Raw genomic sequence first — 24083 nt, 5'->3', positions numbered from 1 at the left:
AATACTGGTTAGATAAGAAATTTCCCAGCATGTTGTGAATAGTTCTCATATTTCCTTCTGTCTCTGTAAAGCTACATTTCTGCCACAGCTACAAGGTTCATATAATATCATAATTTTTATTTGTTAACCCTTTCATTACATACTTTTCCCACAAATTTAGAATGACATTGTCTTCTTACACTTGCACTTTTTGTTTAATCAGTCTTCCTTCTTCCACCAGTAGACATCTTTGTAGTACTTTCTACTACAGCAGGAACCTTGACAGCCCAGGTCACACCAGTGAGAGACCCAGAACTTCAACTTATGGCTTATCAATTTTCTGTACTTGAAATAATACAGATATAGTTGGCATGCGAAGCATAAGAATGAACACAGCACGATCTGTCTACACACATCTACCCTTACATTGAATTTCTTAACCTAATCACACACTGAGGGGGTGTACACAAGGTTAAGGGTATTAAAGTATCCAGAAGTCATTTTTATATTACACATTCATAGAATCATAGAATCACAAGGTTGGAAAGGACCTATAAGATCATCTAGTCCAATTGTTCTCCCTTTACCATACATACAGGAAACCCCTAAACCATATCTCCTAGCTTCCTATCCAGACGCTTCTTGAACACTGCCAGGGATGGCAACTCCACCACCTCCCTGGGCAGCCATTCTAGTGCCTGACCACTCTCTGAGAAAAAAAGTTATATAGTTAAATAAAAACTATAATAGATTTTATTTATATATCATATATCATCATATATCATATATCATATATCATATATCATATATCATATATCATATATCATAAATATTTGTATATTTATATTATAGTATTCAAATATTTTATTTTGTGATACTAGTTTAGAAATTTGGAGGAGACTGAAATAAATCTGGAATTCCCAGACTTGACTAAATAAAAAAGTGATGCAATAAGGATATTTGTTTTCCAAAACTGTTCATTGATTTGGCATAGATGAAAATAATTTTGGATGGATTTTCATTATAGTTATGGTTATGAATAAACAGACTTATCAGTTATTTCAAGAAGATAAAGCAACATAAAAATAACAATGCAGTGAAAATCCACTGCCCTCTTACAACTTAAAGTTGCTTTCCAAGGAAGTAGACTATTATAATTCTAACAAGTCTTACTCAAGCCATTACATAATAGAACACAAAATGATTTTCTTTGATAATAGTGACCCAAATGATGGGTCAGATTGATTTTGAACACAAAAACAAGTAGCATACATACAGCGGCACATTTTTGGAGAAAGAAAAAAATAACATTGATGAGCTACTTTACAAGTAAGCAGGTATATTACACACTTCCTATCACTTCAGTAAGTGTGGAGTAAAGAAATGCTATCTAAATCTGGGAGAAAAAGGAAGGAAAGAATCAAATCTGCCAGCAGAATCCCACATTTTGATTCCATTCTATTTTTTTTATTAGCTACAACACAAGAGAGATGTGAAAAGTTTCTGAAGCCATCACATTGTCGTCTGGAGGAGTGGAAATGCATCCTGCTATGCAATAACACCTGTAAAATGTTTGGTCAAGTTTCCTTTTGTTTTACAAAGAAAAGCAAGGTATACATGCAAAGTCTACATTTAAATGCAGCCAGTCATTCCAAGTTTGTTTTAAGGATATTTTTAAGAAGATTTGTGCATACAAAAGTGAGGTTGCCTTGGCAACTGTAACTATGTGAAGCCAGAGTAATTACTTTCACAAAATCCTACATGGTGCTTTCTCCTTCTTAATAGGAATGTGTAAATACCTTGCTTTAAGCTACATTTGTCAAAATTATTACTCATCACCGATTCTACCCTCAAGGCATAGAAATCCAAAAGTGCATGCTTAAAGCAGGATAAACAGTCCAAAAAGAATTTGCAAAAGCTTATTTCAACTCAAAATGTAAAGTCTGATCACTCGTACTTGCTCTTGGAGTGAAGGGAAAAGTTGAAAAGAACATACATTTCTATTTGCATGTTGCAAAATCTCACTGAATGCCATTTATTCACCTATCTTAAAACATAACCAGCAAGGACTAACTTTTGTGAACAGCAATGAGACAAAGTTAAGACTACAATTCAATATACTTAAGCTACAGTCATGTAAACAGACCTACAAAATCACTGCACAGCTCTGCACTGCACCCTTTGGACCTATGTATGTGGCTAGAACATGCTTAAGGTCTCCACTCATCCCTTCATTACATGAGAGAAATGATTCCCTCATGTAATCATTTTAATCATTCCCTTGACACAGTATTTGAGATCCATCGTTAATAATATTTGGCATAGTTCTGCTGACCCCTAGAATTATCAGTTAATAACTTATCCAGTAACTCTTCTGGCTTGTTAGAGTAGATGGTGTTTATGTAGGCTAGATCCCATCCCGTAGATTTCTTTGTTTGATTATCAACACTGCACCACAGACCTCCCCCTCAGGCTGTGCTGTTCAGCTTTGGTTTACTGATGCCATGGACTACATTGGCCCCAGGAAGGAGTCCTTGCATTGCAGTAGGTATGAAAATTAACAGTAATATTTCAATTGGCTCTTGACACTCATTAGCAGAAGAGTATTACTTTCCATATGCCTACTTTCTGTCTGCTACCCTGAGTTCTATCACAGAATGAGAACGACCTGGGTTGGAAGGGACCTCAAGGATCATGAAGTTTCAACCCCATTGGAAAGTTCCCCCGTTGAAAGTTCTAGTTGCAAACCACTTACTATTAAAGCCAAACACACTGCATAACCACAAGTGCCCTTTTCCTTTTCTTCACTTGTGATTCTCTGTAATTATTAAACTGTACTTACAAACCTCTTGTTAGGCTTCAAACAGGATTTGAGCACCCCATTATTAATTAGGAAAATACTTACACATGTCACTAATTAGTTGTGCAGCTTTACAGGTGATCAAGAAGTGATATCAGTGTAAATGCCACTAGAAATCTGGGAAACCAGTATCTTCCACAACACATATGGAGTGCTTTTCTGACCCTGTAGTTTTATATGGTGCCAGAAATCATGCACATTTACTCACGCAGCAGCACCACGGTCATCATTTTTCCAAGCAATTCTGGTATTTTTCAGATTCAAATATCTATATCACCTGGGAGACTATCAGCATTTAACATGATGAGTCTCAAATGCATGTGTTCACCTGTTTTCTGGTGACTCCTAGATCTACATATATGTAAATATCCTCTGAGTAATTAGAATAATTCTTAGATTTTTACTTATCTCCACTGGTTACAATTTACCTTGCTTCAGTGACTGAGTTGTCAATGGTAGAAAATTAGCAAGCCAATTAGGCATTCACCGGGATATTCACTGGCTTTTAATTTTCTACCAGCTTCTCACTGCTTAACAGCAAGACTAAAAAAGTTTAGGCATATAAGATGGCTGCATTGAACAAAACTATGTACCACAGTTTGAGTTTTTAAGTTAAAGGAGAGGGGAAAATTTAAACCTAATGAGGAACTGCTGTGATGCCTGCTTTAGGCTATCAAAGTTAAGTATAACCTTTTATTTTGTGTTCAGTTGTCCTAGCTTATGTTTGCTTTTATGTAATTTGACAAGTTGTATAATCTGAGATCTCTCTTCAAAATACTCGAGGGAAGACCTACAGCACTGAATACTCTTGATTTACCTTTTGATCAATATATTTGTTTTCCTCAATTGCTGATCTCTTAGAGTGGTCACAGGATGAAGACGACGCTGAAGGAAGTCTTCGCAGCAGACAGCTGGTGTCTTGTTGCTGGCGATCAATAAACTGCTTCATAAAACTTTCCCTTGTGAGTAAACAGAAGATACCAATGGATTAAAGACACCAGAAATGTTAATATTTGGTTTTCTTTATAATACGTCACAACACATTAGTGCCAAGGTGAGCTGTGAGGAAAAGGTATGCTAAACTGCAGATGTATATATGGAGAGTACAGAAAAAATAACTGATAAAACATAAATCTAGTTATTAATCTGTAGCTGAATTAAGAAGTAGATGGCTTGCATATAGCTCTGTAGAAAACAGTTTCGTTCCTTTTAAAAATAATTATGAGAATTTTGACTATTTATTTGCTAATTAAAGTGCTAAATATTTTAAGTGCCTTTTGCAGTTTTTGGCTCTTTTGAGCTCATTACAGTGTGAGTTGTTAGTGCAATATAAATCAAATGCTGATATAATCCAAATGAAACATAATTCGTGCACGAAATTCTTTCTTCAAGACTTCAAACAACATCTGTTCACATAGCTGCTCAGAATGCCAGTATTAAGGCACTTCAGCAGTTCTGTGCCTCACATATGCCACATTCAAAATGCAGAAGTATTTGTTTACAACAAATGTACGTTCATCTTGCTGTCTTTTAAGTTTAGCAGCAGTTTAGTAGTAATTACAGTTTTCAGTGTAAGTTGACTGTATCATAACTAATTTTTATCTGGAGAGATAATTCCACATAGTAGAATATCTTTAGGTTCAAAGATCTGATTTGCTAGCTGCACATCTGCAGCAGAAGCACTGAGATCTCTGTAATTCTTCACAGTACTTTGCCAAGAGGAATGAATGGTATTATTAACTGATGATCTAGTAGCTAGCTGCTGAAGTGAGTTTTGCAGGAAGGTGGTAACAACACTCGTCCAAAGCAGGGAGGGGGCCGTCACAGTGTAACTGCTGTTTGATGATCTGTGTTATCCACTCTTCATGATTTGCTTGTCAGTTGAACTCATCTTTAAAAAGTCACATAAGAACTGATTAGACTGTTGCTTGCCTGTTTCGGCTAAGAACTGAAACCTGGAATAGGAGTGGAATGACAACAGAGTGCTTTTCAATTATTTATTTGCGTTGGTTCCAGTCAATCTAACTCCTTTCATGAGTATGTTATAATGAGTGATATTTTTAAGGTAAAAATAAAACGTCAGCTCCTTTTGACTTCAATATTAATTTTGTTTCACTTTGATTTTCTGGTAGTTGCTTACTCCATTAGCAAAACAGTTAAGTATTGTTGGTATTATGGGACACAGGGCAGGTTAGTAGCGTGTTACCAATGGAAATATTGCAATACCTTATTTTTGGAACGGTGAAATCTGAAGGAAGCTTGGAGATTTTCACCATTTGGGGCCTGTTTGGAAACTTTTCAAAGATGCGTAGACGTAAGGGAAGCTTCTCCTTCGTATCTGCATTTGCTTCACTTTGCTTTAGCTATTAAAAAGGAGAAAATAATGAAAAACAACATTTTGTTATGTGATATTGCAGCTCTGTTTTTCTAAATTCGAATAATAATAGCAATCACTTAAAGAAACAGAAGATGGCAGCAAAGAACTACAGAGGGTACATTTCTAGCTCAGGAGCGTATTGGTCTGTGCTAGAAGCTAAAAGCTGACAAATCCTGAACAATAGCAGCCTTCAGCTGAAAGTAAAAAAAAAAATAAATAGGAGGAATGCTAACATTTTTACTTTTAAAATACAAAACATATTAGTGCTCTATTCTGTATGCTTATTCTTGTGTTTCCTTCCCGGTCCCCTAGCACTTTATGAAGGAAATAAACATCAATATTCTTTTCTTTTTAGTCACATCTTTCTGTATGCATTGACAGCCCTAAAATATTAAAACAGAATGTAGCATATATACATAAGGTGAGGAATTATGAAGGAATCCAGACCTCAGAAAAAGGAAATAACAGGAAAATTGCATTTGTGTAAGTATTACAAGGAATAAAAAGGACTCAAAAGAGTGGAGTTCTCACACTGAGCTACATCAAATCAAATGATGAATTTTGCATTTGTAAGAATCCAAAAAGGGTTGTGGACTGCCACACATCTAAGTACTAAAATGGCAGTTACAGCTACATGGACAGATAATGGATAGATCTAATGATATAAGATGAAAGATATTTGATATGGAGATGTGATTCCTGAATTCTGACTACTAAGAATATCGATCCTGAGCATGTAGCAACTCAGCTGTGTCATCACAACAAAACACCAAGTCAGAAAGATTCTGTGAAACACATTCATTTTAACATTTAGCATTAAATGGGAAATTAAACATTTAATTTCTATCCTCTGTGTATTCAAATGCTGTGCACCACATCAGTAATCACATGAGTGATTGATATTATTTAGTTGCAAAGTTCAGTTCTCCTTCCCACGCCAGTTTGTTTGCATGATCTTGGGAGCGTGTATTTTATGACACTTTTGCACAATCAACACCTGCAGGGAATGCTGCTAACAGGTATCAGCTATAGATTTTTACAAAGGTGAATAGGAGTTGAACAGAGCATTTGCACTGCCTCAAGCAGCGCATGCTTCCACAGCATGACACAGAAGAACAGCTGTGCTGCTGCACTGTCATGCTACCAGCAACATCACCACTTCCAGCCACAAGACAGCTTAAACTGGAAATCAATTCATATACGGTTGGATACAAGTTGTCATGTGGATTGGAAACTGTTTGAAGGGCTACGAACAAAGACTGATGATTAATGGTAAAGTACTGAATCGGAAGAGAAGGGGAATACTGCATAAATCTGTATTATGTCCAGTCCTACTTAATGGCTTCGTTAATGTTCCTTTAAAAGAAGAAATTATGACATTAATGAAATTCACTTGATCTTAAAATGTGACGCCTGCAAACACTGCAGTGAACCAAAAAAAAAATAAGAGAGAGACAGAAATAGAAGTAGAGGCAGGAGATAATAATGACTGAAAATAATTCTAGAGCAAGAATAAGAGCAGAAGCTGTACCAGAACTTCTTCAATACAGCATCAAAAAGGCAATTTGGACACCAGTTACATTACCAGACAAAGGCTATGTTTGCAACCAATTTCTCTTCAGATATTATATAGTCTTAGAAAATGGCTCAGAAATCTGCAGCTCCTCTCTATGCTACTATGAGGAGCCTATTCCAGGCTCTGCTTTCAATTCGAAATGCCATTTTGTTGCCTCACACTGTTTAGCCTAAAAAGTGAAGAAGAGAGACATGGAAACAAGGGAAGAGTTACAGAAACAAGTGAGCCAGAGGAGAAAAGAGGAGTGAAAGATCAATACTAAAATTTCAGCAACCATAACTGACAGTAAAACAGGAGGAGGAGATTTAAAATAATGGAAGAATTATCTGAAAACAAAGTATTTGTAACAGAGTACCCCAGATATAGGAATGCAAGGATGAAATTAAGAATGGGCTGAGAATAAAAATTGGTGTTTAGAGAGATCTCTGGAGGGAAGTGCCTCATCATTTCATCTACTCAGACAGAACCCTTCAAATGCCAGAGTATCAGGGAAGTGAACTGGATAATCTGCCAGGACTTTCCTGCAACATTATAGTGTCGAAAATCTTTGAGAAGGGGGAAGTTTTAGAGGAAAAAGAAGGCTATGAGTTTCTGCTAGTTTGCTTTTAGTAATAAATCATTGTACAAACAGGTAGGCTTGGCATGGATATATTATGTCTCTTGCAGCTATGGACTCCTATTTACAAAAGTCAGTGTACTCAAGATAGTATATGATAGATTGCAGCGCTGCCTGAAGTCTCAGTGCAGAACAGATCAAAGACAGCTTGGAAACAGGGAACTGCGTAGCTAAAGCGACAAGCAAGGGGACAGTAATACCCCCACCCAACCAGGAGAATGATCCAGGATAGGCTTGTTATCTCGGTTATTTTAAAGTAAGCTAAATTCAAAGCATTACCACAAAATAACTCCAATTACACGTGCTGTGATAATATTACATAGTGAGGACCATGAAAAATATAGCTTCACTGAGTTCTTCTCTACACATTTAGATTGTGTAATTGTTGCTCTGCATGACACACATCCCATTTTATATTGCTGCTTAAATCCTTTACATTTTAACCGTCTTTAAAACATAACACATTTTTTTAAGGATAAAAAATGAAGTTGACACGTAGCAATGATGGTGCAGAATGTTTCTAGCAACATCTAAACCCAAAATAAAACTTCAAGACACTTTCTCTATGATTTTTATTTTATTATTATTATTACTATTGGCAAGGAAGTGTGTACTGGCTTGATGTGGTCAGCTTATCTCCTGGTCTCCAGCTACAAAGAGCCTATGGGGAGCAGTTCACCATTTTGTTAGCAGAAGTTCATAGAAGAAATTTATGGCCATTTCCCCTATTTTTATGGTGCCCAAGTTTATAAGGGCAGATTTAATGTCAAGATACTATTGTCTACTCTGAGCCAAGATCAGAAGAACTTATCAAAACAGTATATTTTTCGGAATAATGGGGAGGAAATATTAATTTGGGTATCCAGTGGTTCACAGTAGCTTGAACAATACATGTAGATACAAGTTCACAGCACCAGGAACTCTAGATCTGGTTCACATAATTGCTACAGATAAATACAGGAGACAACTGTAACAAAGGCAAACTTACTGGCGATATTTACAGCTTTTTTTCAGAATGACATTATTCTATGCTTCCATTTGGCTCAAAACAATTTGAAGTAAGTCCCTCAACCATCTGCACTCACTGCTTGGTGATTTAGTTTGGGAGCTGTGTTGGTAAGCAAAACAGATTGTTTTTGGAGGAAACCCACAAGCAGTTGTCCTAAGTACATACAATAGTATGAATGGTGGTGAAAGTGGAAGAAGAGAGTAGCAGGGGTTATTAACGGAGACAGCAGATAATCACTAATGGGAAACAGGGGAAGGGTCAGCTATTTAACACATATGCACCCTGCTAGTGGTCATATATTTGAGGTAGGATGGCCAGCAAAGCAGTTACTGCTCTACTGGAGATAACAGCCCTCCCAGCAGAAAGCTGGCATCTCCCATGGAACCACATTGCCCTAGTCAGGCCAACAGAGATGCCAAACAAGATCATTCACAGATGCTGCATCTATGCCAACTATAAAAGCTCTCTCATCTATGACCTAGAAATGAAAGTGGCAAAATTAACAAAAAAAAAAATAATTGAAATATGTTCTATGTTTAAGTACTTCAGCCACACATTGCTATATAGAAGCTGAATAGATCAGTAAAGCAGTAAGTAGTGGATCTTGGTGTTTTCTATCATAAAACATTGTAGTACTATCATCTCACAGATGTTACTCACAAACAGTGTCATCAGGGTGAAAGCAGTAAGTTCTTTTCAAGCATGTAGTGCAGCTTCTCTGACATGCAGAAGCTAACAGCTTGGGGCATAAAAGAGCTCTGGGGTCAGGTAATGTGTGCGCGATGACTTGAACGGTTCAAAGAGCTAACTGAGGTATATGTTCATATCACCAATTTGCATTTAAAGACAGAAACATCCTTGTAAGTAATGTTCTTGGCAAGGCAAACTGAAAGCTCAAATTTAATACAGTCATTGAGTTTCTAGGACATTGACACATTGGTGAGAACATGCCAGAGGAAAAACAGAGTTAATCATATCCCAGGGGATGAGACCAACCCTTCCTAACATTTTTGTTGTTGTTGTTGCTCTCTGTTCATTTAATTATGATTGAAAGAAGAGCTAGCAAAGTGCAATTTCTAACAAATGAAAGATTCACTTTTCCTGCAGTCTGTGAAATTCACTGAAATGTTGTGTAAATATTTCAATGAAATTAAATGATTATGAAAAATATCATGTTCGGTGTAATTGCTCAAACTCTTCCATTTGAGTTGACAGTTTTCATAACAAGTTGAGATCAATCATGTCCAAAATTAAAAGCTGCACTACCAAAGTACATACAGTTTATTTAGGAAATGGCCAGCTGCCCAGAGTAATTTCACGGTGAGTATGCGAAGTTCAAACCGTTGAAGGAAGTTCAGGGGGGTCTCACTACAGGATAGTTTTAAATTAATATTGTCTGGTACATTACAGAGTGCTGCTATATACTAACATTTTTTTTCACTGGAAATCTCTCCTAGGGCAGGTATTTGAAGAATAAAGTGATGATATCATATCTGTGCTACCCTCTTGACAGGATATGCTATGTGCTCCTGCACTGAATGCTTTGAGCATGATACAAATAGTTGACAGGACGAAACACATTGCAAAGTAATACCAGCATCCATCCAGCAGTCATCCAGATCTTTTATTTCTTATCCAAATTGTCATATTTGCCATGATCTCTGATTTGAATAAAATCCAATTAGCAGTAAATGACATTTAAATGAAACAAAATCAGAAAGACAGGATAAATAAGTGTTTTTATTTTCCCTTTCTATTACCACAGATCTGGTAAATTTTTGGACATGAATAAGAGCTGCACAAAAAGGTATGAATACGAGTAAGCTTTCACAGCCATGATTCATTCAGCTTTGGCATAAATCATAGAATCACAGAAGGGCCTGGGTTGAAAAGGACCACAACGATCATCTAGTTTCAAACCCCTGCTATGTGCAGGGTCACTAACCACCAGACCAGGCTGCCCAAAGCCACATCCAGCCTGGCCTTGGATGCCTCCAGGGATGCAGCATCCACAGCCTCATTAGGCAACCTGTTGCAGTGCATCACCAACCTCTGTGTGAAAAACTTCCTCCTAATATCTAACCTAAACCTCTCCTGTCCTAGTTTAAGACCATTCTCCCTTGTCATATCACTATCTACCCTTGTAAACAGCTGTTAATAAAGACATGTCAATACATTTGTACCTGTATTGGATTAAAATTTAAGACAAAGCAGCTGCTCAGTTAGTACAATTTACATCTGTAGCTCCATTAAAAATTTTATTTGCACAAGCTGTAAGCAAAAAGGATGATAAAACAAACAAACAAACAAACAAACAAAAACCCTGAAAATGGAGGTAAATAATATTGACAGAATGCAGTAGGTTGAATTCAGGTAAAAGAAACACATTCAACAGAAAAAAAACCAACATTATTTATGTTGTTGGTGTGTTACTAAGTTTCTCTATAGTGCTAAGTAAAGGGCTGCCTAAAACCCTTGTCTAAATTCATACCAGCTGACTTCAACTATACTTTAGTGTTAGGCTTCTGGTTCCTCTGGGCCCTGAGACACAATTACAGTAGTTATTTTTCTATGGATTTTCCAGTTTGTCGAGGCACCTGAAATAAAGTGAAAGCCTTTATGTACAATTCACCCAAGTAACACTCCTGTGGAAGGAAATTTGAGTTGTGTACTGCCTGATTTGAGAGATACAAGAGCACATGAGTTTGTCTGCAAGTTGTGAGGTTTGCTAGGAGAATGCAACAGAACTGCCTGGCTTAGAGGTGACAAACCCAATGAAGCCTTGTCCAGGCTTTGTCTGAAAGCACTCCCTCAGGTAAAATGATTCCATAACTACACTAAAACATTGCCTGGGAGAAAGCCCAGCTGGACATCCAGGACAAAGCCAACTATGAGCTAACAGTTATGCAGTTTACTCAGACAAGGGCTCATAGTTTAAGGTTCCTTTCAAGTCCTATAGTTGAGAGCTTAGATGTACCAACTGCAAATTTTGACATTGCAGGCAGGAAGAAATGCTTCCATCTAGAAACTGTAAAACAGAACTTAAATTGATTTTAACCACATTCTGTGTGGGGAATTTTCACTGAAATGTACAAAAGAAAAAAAAAAAAGAAAAAGAAAAAAAAATGATTATAGCCATGCTAGCATTCACAGCAGAGAGTGCACTGTTGATAATCAAAGGTTAAAATACACTAAGAAAGTTCATGGCAGATGGAGGAACAAGATTACACATTTATTTCTCATCTGTATAAGATTTTTTTTTTCTTTTTAATAAACAGATTTTCTGTGTCACAGGGCTTATATGCTGTGCATATTATGATTGGATGCTGTGATTGTCGCTTCCCAATTGTTCATTTAAATAACTTTTTCCTCAATTTTGCATCGTCTAACAAATTAATAAGACATTGAGTAAAATTTCACCAATGTGTTTTCTTAATAACTTCCTTCTAGAAATTGTAGCTCCTATCAGTTCTTCATGAACAAATCCTGCTGAAAAGATGTGATTGCAATTCAAATGACACAAAACTCCTCTAGCAAAACTCGGCTAAGATTTAGTCCATTTATTTAATAGAGGAGAGGAATCCTGTGTCAGAGAGTTTCCCTTTGATTGAGATAAATAAAATGAATTTTTCAGAGCAATTTCTTCATACTCCACACACCAGCTATACTCTCAATTTTATCCTATCTTCCAGCGAGAAAAAATTATTTTTGAAAAAAGAAATAGTAACAATAAAAAAAAATCTAAGATTCTGTTCAGTCAGCGACCAGATTCATGTGCTGTCTGTACCAGATTCATTCTTCATGCCTTTAGACTTGGGTACCTACTTTAGCTAATTATGTTCTTGATGACTGTCTTTATAGCCAAAAGAAATGAAGAGACTCTTCTTACAGGTCATTGACTTGCTGCATCTTTCAGACATGCTTATCTTTTTCCACTGACTAAACCAAGATTTTATTTCTAGTATATTCTTTAAGTCACTTGTGTGATAAGGGGAGGAATGTAAGTCACAGCACCTATGATGGCATTCACCTGAGTTAATTTTATCTGTCCATAGGTGAAATACATTGTTTAATCCTCTAGGCACTTCCTACACTTAATGGGAACAGGTAACTCCAGGTCCCGTAGCTCATCCCATACTAAGATAGAATAGTACATTGGGGCACCTTCTCCAAATGTGGAGAAAATATCAGGCTACACCAGTAGTAGACAAGTAATATAATGAAGTATCAATTCAAGAATTGAGATAGATGGTCCATATTCTTAAACTGTAGTAAGGTTACTGGCAAAGCTTTGGCCTGACCAGCTATCACTCTCCTGATGATGCCTGAGCACGGTTTGTGGGCATATTCCCATTAGGTGGTTAGGAGACTTCCTGCTTAAGCGGTAGGCAGTTTTGGAAACGGAAAATAATTCAGCTGCGTAGAAAAGCCATGCTGTGTGAGCCAGTATGCTCTGAGGACAGAGATCAGATTCTAAACAGCTCTCTCTCTTCATATAGCTAGATAAAATGATTAGCTTAGAGAAGAATCTCTAGCTTAGACAGTGCAAAAATTAGTTTATAATAGAATCATAGAAGTTCTTAGTAGTAGGAAGGGACTTTTAATAGTCATCTAATACAACTCTGCTGCAACAAACAAGGACGTCACAGCTAGATCAGGTTGTGCAGGGCCTGATCCACCCTGACTTTGAATGTCTCCAAGGATGGGGCATCCATCACCTCTCTGGGCTGCCTGCTTCAGTGCCTCACCACTCACTGTAAAAAACTTTTACCCCGTGTCCAATCTGACAGGGTAAATTTGGCCCCTATTTTAAAACAATTCAAAGATTTGTATATTTTGGGATGGATAGTTTAAAAAAAAAAAACAACAACAAAAAAACACAACATAAAAACAAAACAAAAAAAACAGATAAAGGAAATTAAACAATACATTTTTTCTTTTTCCTCACATTTAGATGATGCTTTGCCACTTTCAAATTAATCATTTTTTCTCTTGGAATAAAGAGCACAGATTTCTTTGTTTCCATACAAAGGTTACTGAGTCACAAAAGAATATTCTTTACAATAAAAAAGCGCATTACACGCTCCATTTCATCAGAGGAAACTGCTTGAGACTTCGTGAAAACTAGGCACCATTATTTGTTATGACTTCTATGTTTGATGAACAATAAGCAGCTAAAATATTTTCAAATGAACAATGCAGAAGATGCATGAATCGTGCTCTTCTAAGAACACTGTCATTCAATATCAACTAGATACAATGTGTTAACCTTTCAAGACATATGGCAAAACTAATGACAGCTTCTGTCTGGAAAGCAAAAGAAGTAGCATTGCAGGAAAATTCAAAGAATCTTAAAGTTTGCTCACCCATTCCAGAGCCAGTACAAAGGAAGATTCGTGAATGTAGCTTAGTAACTGGTGCTTACCATTCTTTAGTCAAAACATACAAATTCATCTGTCGTACTGGATTCACAGAAAAATAGGGCCAGTCTGAGAAATTACAATTATAGACAGATTTTCCAAGGTCCTCATCACAGGTAGCCCACATTCAGTTTAAAAAGAGCTGAAGAGAACCAGACTGATTGACCCAGGAAGTCATAACCTTGACCTCCTATCAGGATATAGACAGTGAAAAGCATAAAAATATGCAGAAAGGTAGGCTTGACTTAGGCCCTCTTAATATCAAAGTATAGGAAGAGTAGAATTTCATCCACCTATGCAAAATCTTTATCACATGTGATTTTTATAGGCTGATTTATGAGGATAGATCACCGCTTAACTGGTGTGGCCACATGGCATATCCAACTTGAGGTATTCCAGAAGACCCTTCTAACCTGTATTTATCTGTAATTCTATTATTTGGTGATAGTTAACTGGTCCAAGACAATTCTTCAATTGCTTTCAGTTTCACTTCTGTAAGTCTACATCTGCCATCTCTTGATATCCTGCAGTTAAATTCAAAATATTACTACACTCTGTCAGATTCTGTGAGAAGGTCATTTATGTAACTTAGATTTGAGACATACATAGTGGACCAAGCTCTGCAATATAATATTCTTAACACTGAGAAGCTGTAACTAAAGCTGAGAAAAAAATAATTTATATAAATGAGGGCAAAAAAAATAGTATATATTTTTAAACACAGAAGACTTTGTCTTTGCACAAACAAGCTGCTTCTTGCTTATTTGTGCTTTTGTTGTTTGTAACTTGACACAGGTGACCGGATTTTGATTCACTGCCATTTTGTAGTATTTCTTCACTATACATGTTTACGCATAAAATCAGTTTAACCAAAGGACACGCAGAGGCAAACCTGTGTGAGGCTGATGCAAGCTACTTCAGAAACCTTCAGGTCCAGACTAGATGGGAAAGAAAATAGTTTGGTGATGCTGACTGCCCTTTCTACCATACAAGCTTGCTGACGAAATTTAACTGGGGCTGAATTCCTGCATTCTGACATTCTGTTTCACAGGCAATGGGTATGGTTCTCTTTGCCTTTTGATGATGAATTACTTCTTTGAGAAGCAATATACATATTATCTTCCTTAATTCTGAAACAGTGCTCCCACTTGTTGGATATTATGCAGGAAAAAAATGCCTTTGATTTCTCATCTTCTGTCATGTTTTTAAGAGTGCCTGTTTTGTTTTTGAGAGTCTGTAAAGAGAAGTTCTCCAAATCATTAGAGGAAGATAAGTGACTTACAATCAGGAACCCAAAACTCTCAAGAAAAACTGTAATCAATTCATCCTTCTGCACAGCCAGATTTTTCAATGAGAAAACCAAGAATTAAATCTCATGCAAGGGCCAGGCCTCTATTTTTATACGGGTTGTGCTTAATATGTACAGGAGTGCACAAATGCACAAGCTCCTATGGGCTTAAGACACAAATCAGAAAAGGAAATGCAGTTCTGCATGATACAAGTGAAACCAGAAGCAAATACAGCATAAATTTTCACGGATGCAACTGCCATCAAAAGAACAAGTACTGCTGCACCACTGTTCTCCTCCCTGCTAAAGACTGACAGGATTTTCCCTTACTTCAGAGAATGAAGCACTTAGAATCACTATCTGCACTGGGAAACACTTGCAATTTTTCTTAGATATCAACCAAATAAAAAAACAACAACAAAAGATTAGATGGACTCCTAGCAATATAAAAGCTAGGTAAGCATTTTTTTCCCTAGTGACATAAATGAAGCAGCAGAAGCTCATATTTATATTTTTGTTACTGCTGTTCACACATTCATAGCCACTTTAACTCCCATCTCCCATCCTTGGAAAGTGTGTGCTTTGACTACGATCATCAACTAGAATTTTCAAAGGCTTTATTTGATACAATAAAACTGTTCTCCAAGAGAAATTCTCTTGAGTTTACTGTGTTTATTGACAAATAATACATTGCTGCATATGTCAGGGAGTGGTAACTTCTGAATTAATACCTAGGTATGTACTATTGAGCCTGAAATTCAAAAGCCAGAGTTTATGATCCATTGATACTTTATAAAAAGTGGTAGATAAGGTAAGAAGTGTAAAAAATAAATGTGGAAACTACAATCTTCAGAAGACTTTCAAAACATTAAGAACTTAGAAAGAAGACTTTGGCACAAGCAGTTTTTCAGCTGATCACATTTTCCAGTTTAGTTTTCTAGAAATGAAATATTCTCTGTATAGATTTGAAATAACAATAGTTTAAATGCTTTGTATATGGCCTTTGAATGGAGGACCAACATGTATTTTGTGAACTTTCTACCATCTTCTCACTATGATGAAAAGAAGGATTTCCTCCCTTTTATGTAGCACTTAACATTCAATTTTGTAGTTATTCCCACTTAGAATTACCTCAAGCACTATTCTCTGAATAATAATACTCTGAAAGCAAGTAAATCTAATTCAGCTTTAAAAAGTTCCTTGATTTTCACACACACACTTGCATATATATATATACAAGAGTGTGTTTAAATTAGATATACCAATTATAACACCTTGTTTGCACAATATGTTCATGAAAAATCCCTATGCTGAAACTCACACTTCAAAGCTGAAACCTCAGCACCCAAAATTTGGAAGTGCCAGGTTTGACGCTACAGCTGAAACTGTCATTGGCAGGTTCCTAGATCTGCTGAGTGCTTGGCAGTACTGAGGAAAGCACAGAGATCAGGGTCTGTGTTCTGACCCATGCATCCCAGATAAAACTGGGTTAGGAATGTTATGATTCTTTCCTTTGTAGCTCTTCATTGCATAATCCTAACAGTGTACCTTAAGACAAAAAGAAACAAACATAAAACACTAAAACACCACATGACCAACCACTGTTTCACCTGCCACTATCCCTGGTCTCCATTAACAGCAGAAGTGAGCTATGTACTTAAGTTCCATTTATCAAGAGTCTTTGTTAAAAGAAAAGAAAAAAATTCTTCACACTGAAAAGTACAACTGGGTCATAAGGTATGAAAACATTTTTGCTCCTCACTGAATGAAAGAGCTGTTAACAGGCCTGTCAAAACGATGTTTGCATTGCCAGGGTGGACTTCTTAGTATTAACAGGAATAAAGTCAAAACTACCTTCTGAATGAACAATGGCTGTATCTGGGGAAGTCCAGGCCATTCAGAAAGAATTCACTTTCTGATACTAAGCTGCTTCGCTAGAATAGATGTCTGAGGAGAGCACTTGAAGGCATAGACAATGCAAACTGAATTCCTCCATGCAGAAGCAATGGCACCCACTGACATTCATCAGCACATGCTGAACAGTGAGGTGGTGGATGGTGTGTGCCAGCAGTGGCAACAGCTATGTGAAAGACAAGCCATGTACTGGATGGTCTTGCAGATTTTTACACGAGTGGAATGGAGGCTCTTGTTCAACACTGGTGAAAATGCATAGCTAATGGTGGTGACTATACTGAAAATGAGCATTCTGTAGCTAAGAATTTGCTCTACCAAATAGTGCTATAGTGGTGTTTGAATCTTTTGTAGTCTATAGAAATAAATAGGAGGCCTTTCCAGAAAATGGTGCTACAGGAATTCTAGAAAATTGTATTTTCTACACATATAGAAAAATTGGAAAGTTTATGCAAAGGATATTAAACATGAATTATTCCAAGATGTTTTATTTAAAGTGCCAAGTGTACTTGTAAATGCAGAACATTTTAAACAGATTTACCCAGTGAACTGAAAATTTGGTCAAATTATAAAGCTGCATGTGCAGATGCAGAAAGGCAGAATACAGTGGAAGTAATAACAGGCATGTAGGAAGAAAAGCACACTGAGGAATTGTTTGACTGGAATGACAACATATAACACAAAATCAAGGAAGCATTACATGAAATAATTATTTGGCAAGTTTAAGTAGAAATATGCGTTTACTTGTTGGACACTGGAAGTTCTCAAGCCACATATCCCTCTAGAGACTGACCATCATTCACATATGAAATATCACTGATGAATGAAACATTACTCACTATGTACTTTCTCTCTCCTTATGCTATTCCGTAAACATATTTTACTGATCACTGTCAGAGGCTGTGAACCAAAAGGATTTTCCTTTAATAAGGTCTGCAAAGACCTGTAAGCTTCTGAGCCTACAAGCTCTTCTACATAATAAATGCCTAATCACAGTATTGGCATTTTTTTAACTCCTCATTACCAGAAACATGGCTTCTGAAATTTCACAAATTATTGGTCAGAAGAGAACTGCTAAGTGACAGTGCCTTGGTTTTACTTTCAGATGACTGCCACATTAGTAACAATCTAATGAGAGCTAAAAGGGAGACGGGTTACCACAAACTCCCCTCTCCTGGACACCAGGGTTCCTGGGAGAAGGGGCTGCTGAGGGTTTTCCTGTGATTTCAGCGGCCATTATCTTGCATGAGTAATATCAAGCACAATCATACTCAAAGAGCAGCAGTTCAAGGGTAGAGGCGCAAGAGGACTTACAGTTGAACTTGAGAGATTTGGGTTGCCAAAGCAAACATCTCTAATGAGGATTTACCTTAGGACAACCAACTGCCAGTACGAACAAGATATGTAAGTACTGCACACCATTTCATTACGGACAACAGGAAAATAATCTCGCAGAATTAAGAAACACTACTTAACAAAAGAAAGCTGATTAGAGGTGGTATGTGACACCATTGGAGCTCTTAGAACTTCAGGGTTTCTTTTCTTTCTTTTTTTTTTTTTTTTCAAACAACATTATTCTAAAGTACGAATACAAATTTTCAGACTTTGTGAATACATACAATACTTGGATAAAACTGGCCTGATTTTAAACAGGATCCGTTCTTCAGCAACCTGCAAGAATCATGACACTCAGAAAAACTCTGTATATTTAACAAGTTTATGGCGTGTAGGTGTGTGCGTACACCTGCATTCACATATGCATATATTTGAAAGTCACATACACATATATTTGGAAGGTACTTGCAAGAGCAGAAATGAAAGAAAACTTTTACCATTCTAAAAACATTTGTCCATATGTGTGTGTTCACGAGTAAATTCAAAAGTAGTTTAAGCATATACACTCGATAGAAAAAAAATATATTATATTTTTATTGTTTGGCAGGAAAACAGATCCAAAATGTAGATTTGGAATGTGATAATTAGATGACTAGCACAGAAAAATATATATCTGAATACACACAGAAAGTCTTCACACCCCTTAATCTTTTCAAATAACACAAAAACAACTGGAAAAAAGATCTTGTCCTGACATTTTGATTGGTGCTTTCTCTGCCCCAAAGTTAGGTGTTTATACTATTACCTAAAGGCATCTTCCCAGTATTCATATGTTATTTTTAGTACAGGACAGAATGTAGCACACTGCATGCATTCTAATTACCCTAAGGCACTGGCAGTATAATTAAAAAAAAAAAAAAAAAAGTAAAATCTGATTCAGTCTTTTTTGAGTGATTAAAAAGATAGATATTAGAATTCCTTACTTTATTATTACTTTTTTCTCTTTTTCAAAAACTTGTGTGAGGTATTTTAAACAAGACTGAAATACACCATTCCTTTCAGAAGGATGTCATCACTGCCAATGACAATTGGCCACTCCTTTCTTCATTGGGAACTGGATTGGATCTTTTCTCCAAGCTCCTTGCACAAGTCTGCTCTTCTATCCTATTTTTCGACCTGATGACTGGAATCCCCTGATCTATAAGTCAAAAAGTAATTGCTATTTGCTTGTATGTCAACTAGCCATATTTCTATACACATACCACTTCCATCTATAAGGTCATGAAATGAAACTAAAGGCACTGAATTTTGAATTACTTCTCCAGTAAAAGCTGCACTCTAGCACTAAATTAATTTATCTCAACTGTAAGCAATTAACCAAGGCACCAAACTTAGTTAAACATGTACCCTGGACTCCAGCTTCATGAAAGAATGAGATAGAGATCTGCAAAATTCTGTTTAGCATACCTAAGATCTCACTCTGTCTCTGGAGAAGCCAATTCCTCACCATTGTTCAGAGAATGAATGCAACTGTATTACCAAGGCCAGAAATCTGAGGGCAAACCTTATAAGTTAGTTTCTACAGGAGCAGCATCTGTTTAGTCAGGTGAGGGCTTTAACATTTAAATGATTAGCTTTGTTATTACTTCCATCTTATACATGACTGGTTCAGTCTAGTAGATATACCATCTTACTTTTACAAGAGTTCCTCTATTGCTAGTAGTGTAAACCATAAATGAATTTGATTTTGTTTCTATAATGAAAACAAACAAACAAATCCAACATCATGAAAAGTTTCTATAATAGTCTGCCACACCATTTCAGTGTGCTGAGTTGGTTGCACTGTCCCCAGGAATGCCAGTACAAACCCATTAACTGAGATCTTCATTTTGTATACTGCTTTCAAAGGAGCTGTTTACATAAATGGAAATTACAGTACCTGGTTATATTAGAGTAAAGTTTGGTTTGCACATACACATATTTTTCTTCAGCACACAGTCATCACAGTCTAAACACTAATGCAAAGAAGGAGAAAGGATGAGGACACCTTTTCTGTTGAAAAGCTCTCACCACACTTTAATGATTTTTATGTACACACCAGCAATATTTATAGATTTCAACTGAGCATGGTACTACATTGTGACAAGCTGTACCTGTATCAATACATTGTATAATGGCCTCCTCTGCCCCCATGCGGGTAGAACCCGAAATCACCAAGACACAGGAAGACTTTACTGAAAAAAAACAACAACCCTGTTATCTTTGCATGACAAGTTTGAAAGTGAAAGGCCAGGATTTCACTCATACTGAACTTAGTTCATTCTTTGAAGTGATAGTCAGAGGGCCTCCATGGAAGGAAGACCTAGCGATTGGCCCAGATTAACACAGAAAAACAGGATTCAAAACAATAAAGCCTTTTATCCCAGTTTTCACAAGCATACTGAAAGCCCTTATGGAACTCAAGAATGAAAAGGGTAGTGGGTGATGCAAAGAAGAAATAAATGCTCGAAAAGATTAAATCAGGCCTATGGGCCTCCCGTGATGTTTGGAGCTATGCAAGAGATCATTTCTGCTCAACTGATCATGATGATACTGTGAGGACAGACCTAAAAAATGGTAGTGGTAACGATGACACAACACTGTCCTAACACTGAATTCAATATAAAATAAAATAAAATAAAAAATAAATCAGTGAGCAGACAGCTGGCAATGTAACCCACAAATCTTAGCTGCTACTTGATCATTTTGTGAAAGTTTTATTGATATGTCCTACCAGTAGAAATACATCATCACTGCAGTATGATGGCCAGTACACAGTAAGTATTTCCATGGCTATGTTACATTTTTCTAGATTTTATGCTCTCCTGTTGATAGGAAGTTCCATCTTGAAATATACTCATATCAGCTGCCAACAAGAGCTGATGTCAACTGATTTGATTTCAATATGAAGTGATACTGAGTAGAGAAGATGATCATTATCTACACTGTACTGCAATTCACCTTAGCTTAATGTAACTTGATTCTGCTGAAACTTCTGCCAAATTCTCTTGCACCATTAAGGCAGCTTTAGGATTTTGCAGTGGGAGATATAACTCATTTTTAGCCAGTTCTTAGGAGAAAAAAAATATAGCAGACTTTTTTTTTTTTTTTTTTTTTTGTGTGTGTGTGTGTGTGTGTGTGTGTGTGTGTGTGTGTGTCTCTGCACATATACACTCACAAGATAAAGGAGGTTTGAGACAACAGTATATCACACAGAGCAGCAGTATGTGTTATTCCTTTTCATAGTCACTGTAAACAGGTTAAGGTATCTTTCTCCTGCTACATTCTCAGCCCAAATTTGTTCCTATGAGCTTAGGGGAAGCCAGCAAAATCGACATACAAATGCAAAGAAGAAAGAATATGCATTCTCTTCACCACCTCAAGCGTGGATAAAGAGTGCCTGCTGAAACTCTCAAAAAAAGTACAACTTTTAGAAACTTTCCTCTAATAATCAACTTTTCTATTATTATTATTATTATTATTATTATTATTATTATTATTATTATTATTATTATTATTATTATTATTATTATTATTATTATTTTAAATTAATACTTAAATGTATTACAGACTATCACCTCCGATTTTCAAGACAAACTCACTTTGTAGGGAAGGAAAGTATAAGTGGTGTGAAATATAAATGAAGATCACATTAAGGCACTCAAGGAGAAAAATCATACAGTAAGAATTTGTTACAGCTCCTGTATAAATATGTACTCCTGAATAAGATACAGCCTCAGTAAATGAAGCAGAAAAGTCTATTCTTCTGGAACTGAACCATAAAATAATTTCCTTCTCATCATTTAAATTGGAAACATACTGTAAGTATTTTGAGAGAGATTTATCAAAATTTTAAATGAGAGGAAGAAAAAGAGGAAGAGGACAAAGGATGGACCAGAACAACAGAGTTCTGGGAACACTGTTTTATTTGTGTAGGATTTCATCTTATATATCCCACAAAAATCTGGTGTCCCTTGCTTCTTGAATGACTTAAATCTAAGTCTACAGTATATTTCAAAGATGTGGTAAAGAGATAAGAGCTGACGCTCGAAAATCTTTTTCAAGAAGCTTTTTGTGCATCTATTGATACCACAATTCAAAGACTAAAAATGACAGCCAGCATTAACAGTTTTGGTTCCTACAGAAGGTCTGCCAAGATTTTAAAATTACTTTCAGCTACTGCAAGTAGCATGTTTTCTCCAAGACCATCTACATCTTTTTATGCTTCCAGAATTATTTGATACACACCAGGAACTCAACTAAGATACGTACTGTATAAATGAGTGAACTGTTTTTTTCTCTTCTGTCATCCATATTATTACACAGATCCAAAGTCCTAAGGCAAACACTTAAAACAAGGAGCACACTGAAAGAATATCCCATAATGGTCAACATTATTAAAGCTGCCAACTGTTTAACACTTCACTGCTGCGGATGTTCTGACCTCAGACGTTACTGGTTTTGAAGTAATGCAGATTCTTGCACTTTAAATTACAGATGATTTGTGTTGCAGATGGCGATGTAACAGCCTTGTTCTGAAACCTGAATTGTTTATGCTTTGCTTTTCAAGATCAGGAGAATGTGAGAATCAAGGTCTCACAAACCATCAGGGTGCTCTTAAAGTGGCTTACTTTCAAAGTAATTATTCCCTTAAAATAAATAAATAAATTGCTTTTAATAAGCCATGCATTATAGCATGGCTAGCAGTTCACTGAATATTGGCCAGCTGCCCTTTGAGTGTGTTCTATGGAAAAGCAGAGTTCTACATATGGAAAAAACAACCTGTTGGTTAGTTGATGCGCTTTCTTCTTAATAGAGGTGAAATCATTGTTTTCTAGCCTTGAAAAAAGAAGGCTGAGAGGGGATTTCACCCAGGTTTATAAATACCTGAGGTGTGGGAACCATAGTGGTGAGGCTGGTCTCTTTTCAGTAGTGCGTGGGGATAGGACTAGGGGTAATGGGATGAAACTACAGCATATGAAGTTCTGCACGAATGTGCGGAAGAACTTCTTTACAGTGAGGGTGACGGAGCACTGGAACAGGCTGCCCAGGGAGGTGGTGGAGTCTCCTTCTCTGGAGATATTCAAGACCCAACTGGACGCCTACCTGTGTGACGTGGTGTAGGGAGCCTGCTTTGGCAGGGGGGTTGGACTCAATGATCTCTAGAGGTCCCTTCCAACCCCTACAATTCTGTGATTCTGTGATTCTGTGACTTCACTTACAGTATGCAACTATATTTTCACAATTCCCAAATCCACATTAAGAAAAGTTTTTAACTTCTGCATTATTTTAATTATCTTTTACATTATACAGTGGAGACTTCCTTTTTGTTCTGGAACCAGGCTTAAGAAGAACTTCTCAGCCTCACATATCATACTGGGTTTCATAGGTTTCAGTTTGGCTGACAGGTTGTGATTTACCTTTTCCTTATGACCAATTCTGTTGAATAAATCACTTTGTTAGCCCTTGCTTCTGTTAAATTTCTGTAGAGTTTTAATTGTGAATATTTTTTGGATGAAAACTTAAGAAAAGATCAAAAAAGATCAAAGCAAAATTACTTCTTATATGTTCAGAGTGAAAAGTTAAAAGAAAGTAAGTATGGTGCTGAGTTCAGGTTGCCTTCTTTATTTGTTCCTTAGACAATCATATAAAATGCCAGCAGCAGGAGTGTCT

General features: G+C 36.6%; 1 protein-coding gene across 5 annotated transcripts in view; it reads right to left on the bottom strand.

Moving 5' to 3' along the window:
• The window catches only part of NALCN (sodium leak channel, non-selective), a 197096-nt gene that overhangs the window by 41131 nt on the left and 131882 nt on the right, over positions 1 to 24083 (bottom strand). For all 5 annotated transcript variants that reach the window (XM_085552963.1, XM_015851497.2, XM_015851496.3 and 2 more), the window contains 2 exons: positions 5066 to 5202; positions 3657 to 3798 (listed from right to left, as the gene is read on the bottom strand). In XM_085552963.1, the coding sequence (XP_085409089.1) occupies positions 3657 to 3798; positions 5066 to 5202 (279 nt within the window). The remainder of the gene's footprint in view (positions 1 to 3656; positions 3799 to 5065; positions 5203 to 24083) is intronic.

This window comes from Coturnix japonica, chromosome 1 (genome assembly GCF_054131305.1).
Source record: "Coturnix japonica strain WE chromosome 1, WE-NBRP24, whole genome shotgun sequence".
In the NCBI taxonomy this organism is placed as follows: domain Eukaryota; kingdom Metazoa; phylum Chordata; class Aves; order Galliformes; family Phasianidae; genus Coturnix; species Coturnix japonica.
Note: the sequence above shows the minus strand (reverse complement) of the source record. Positions and strands in the feature narration are given on the sequence as shown.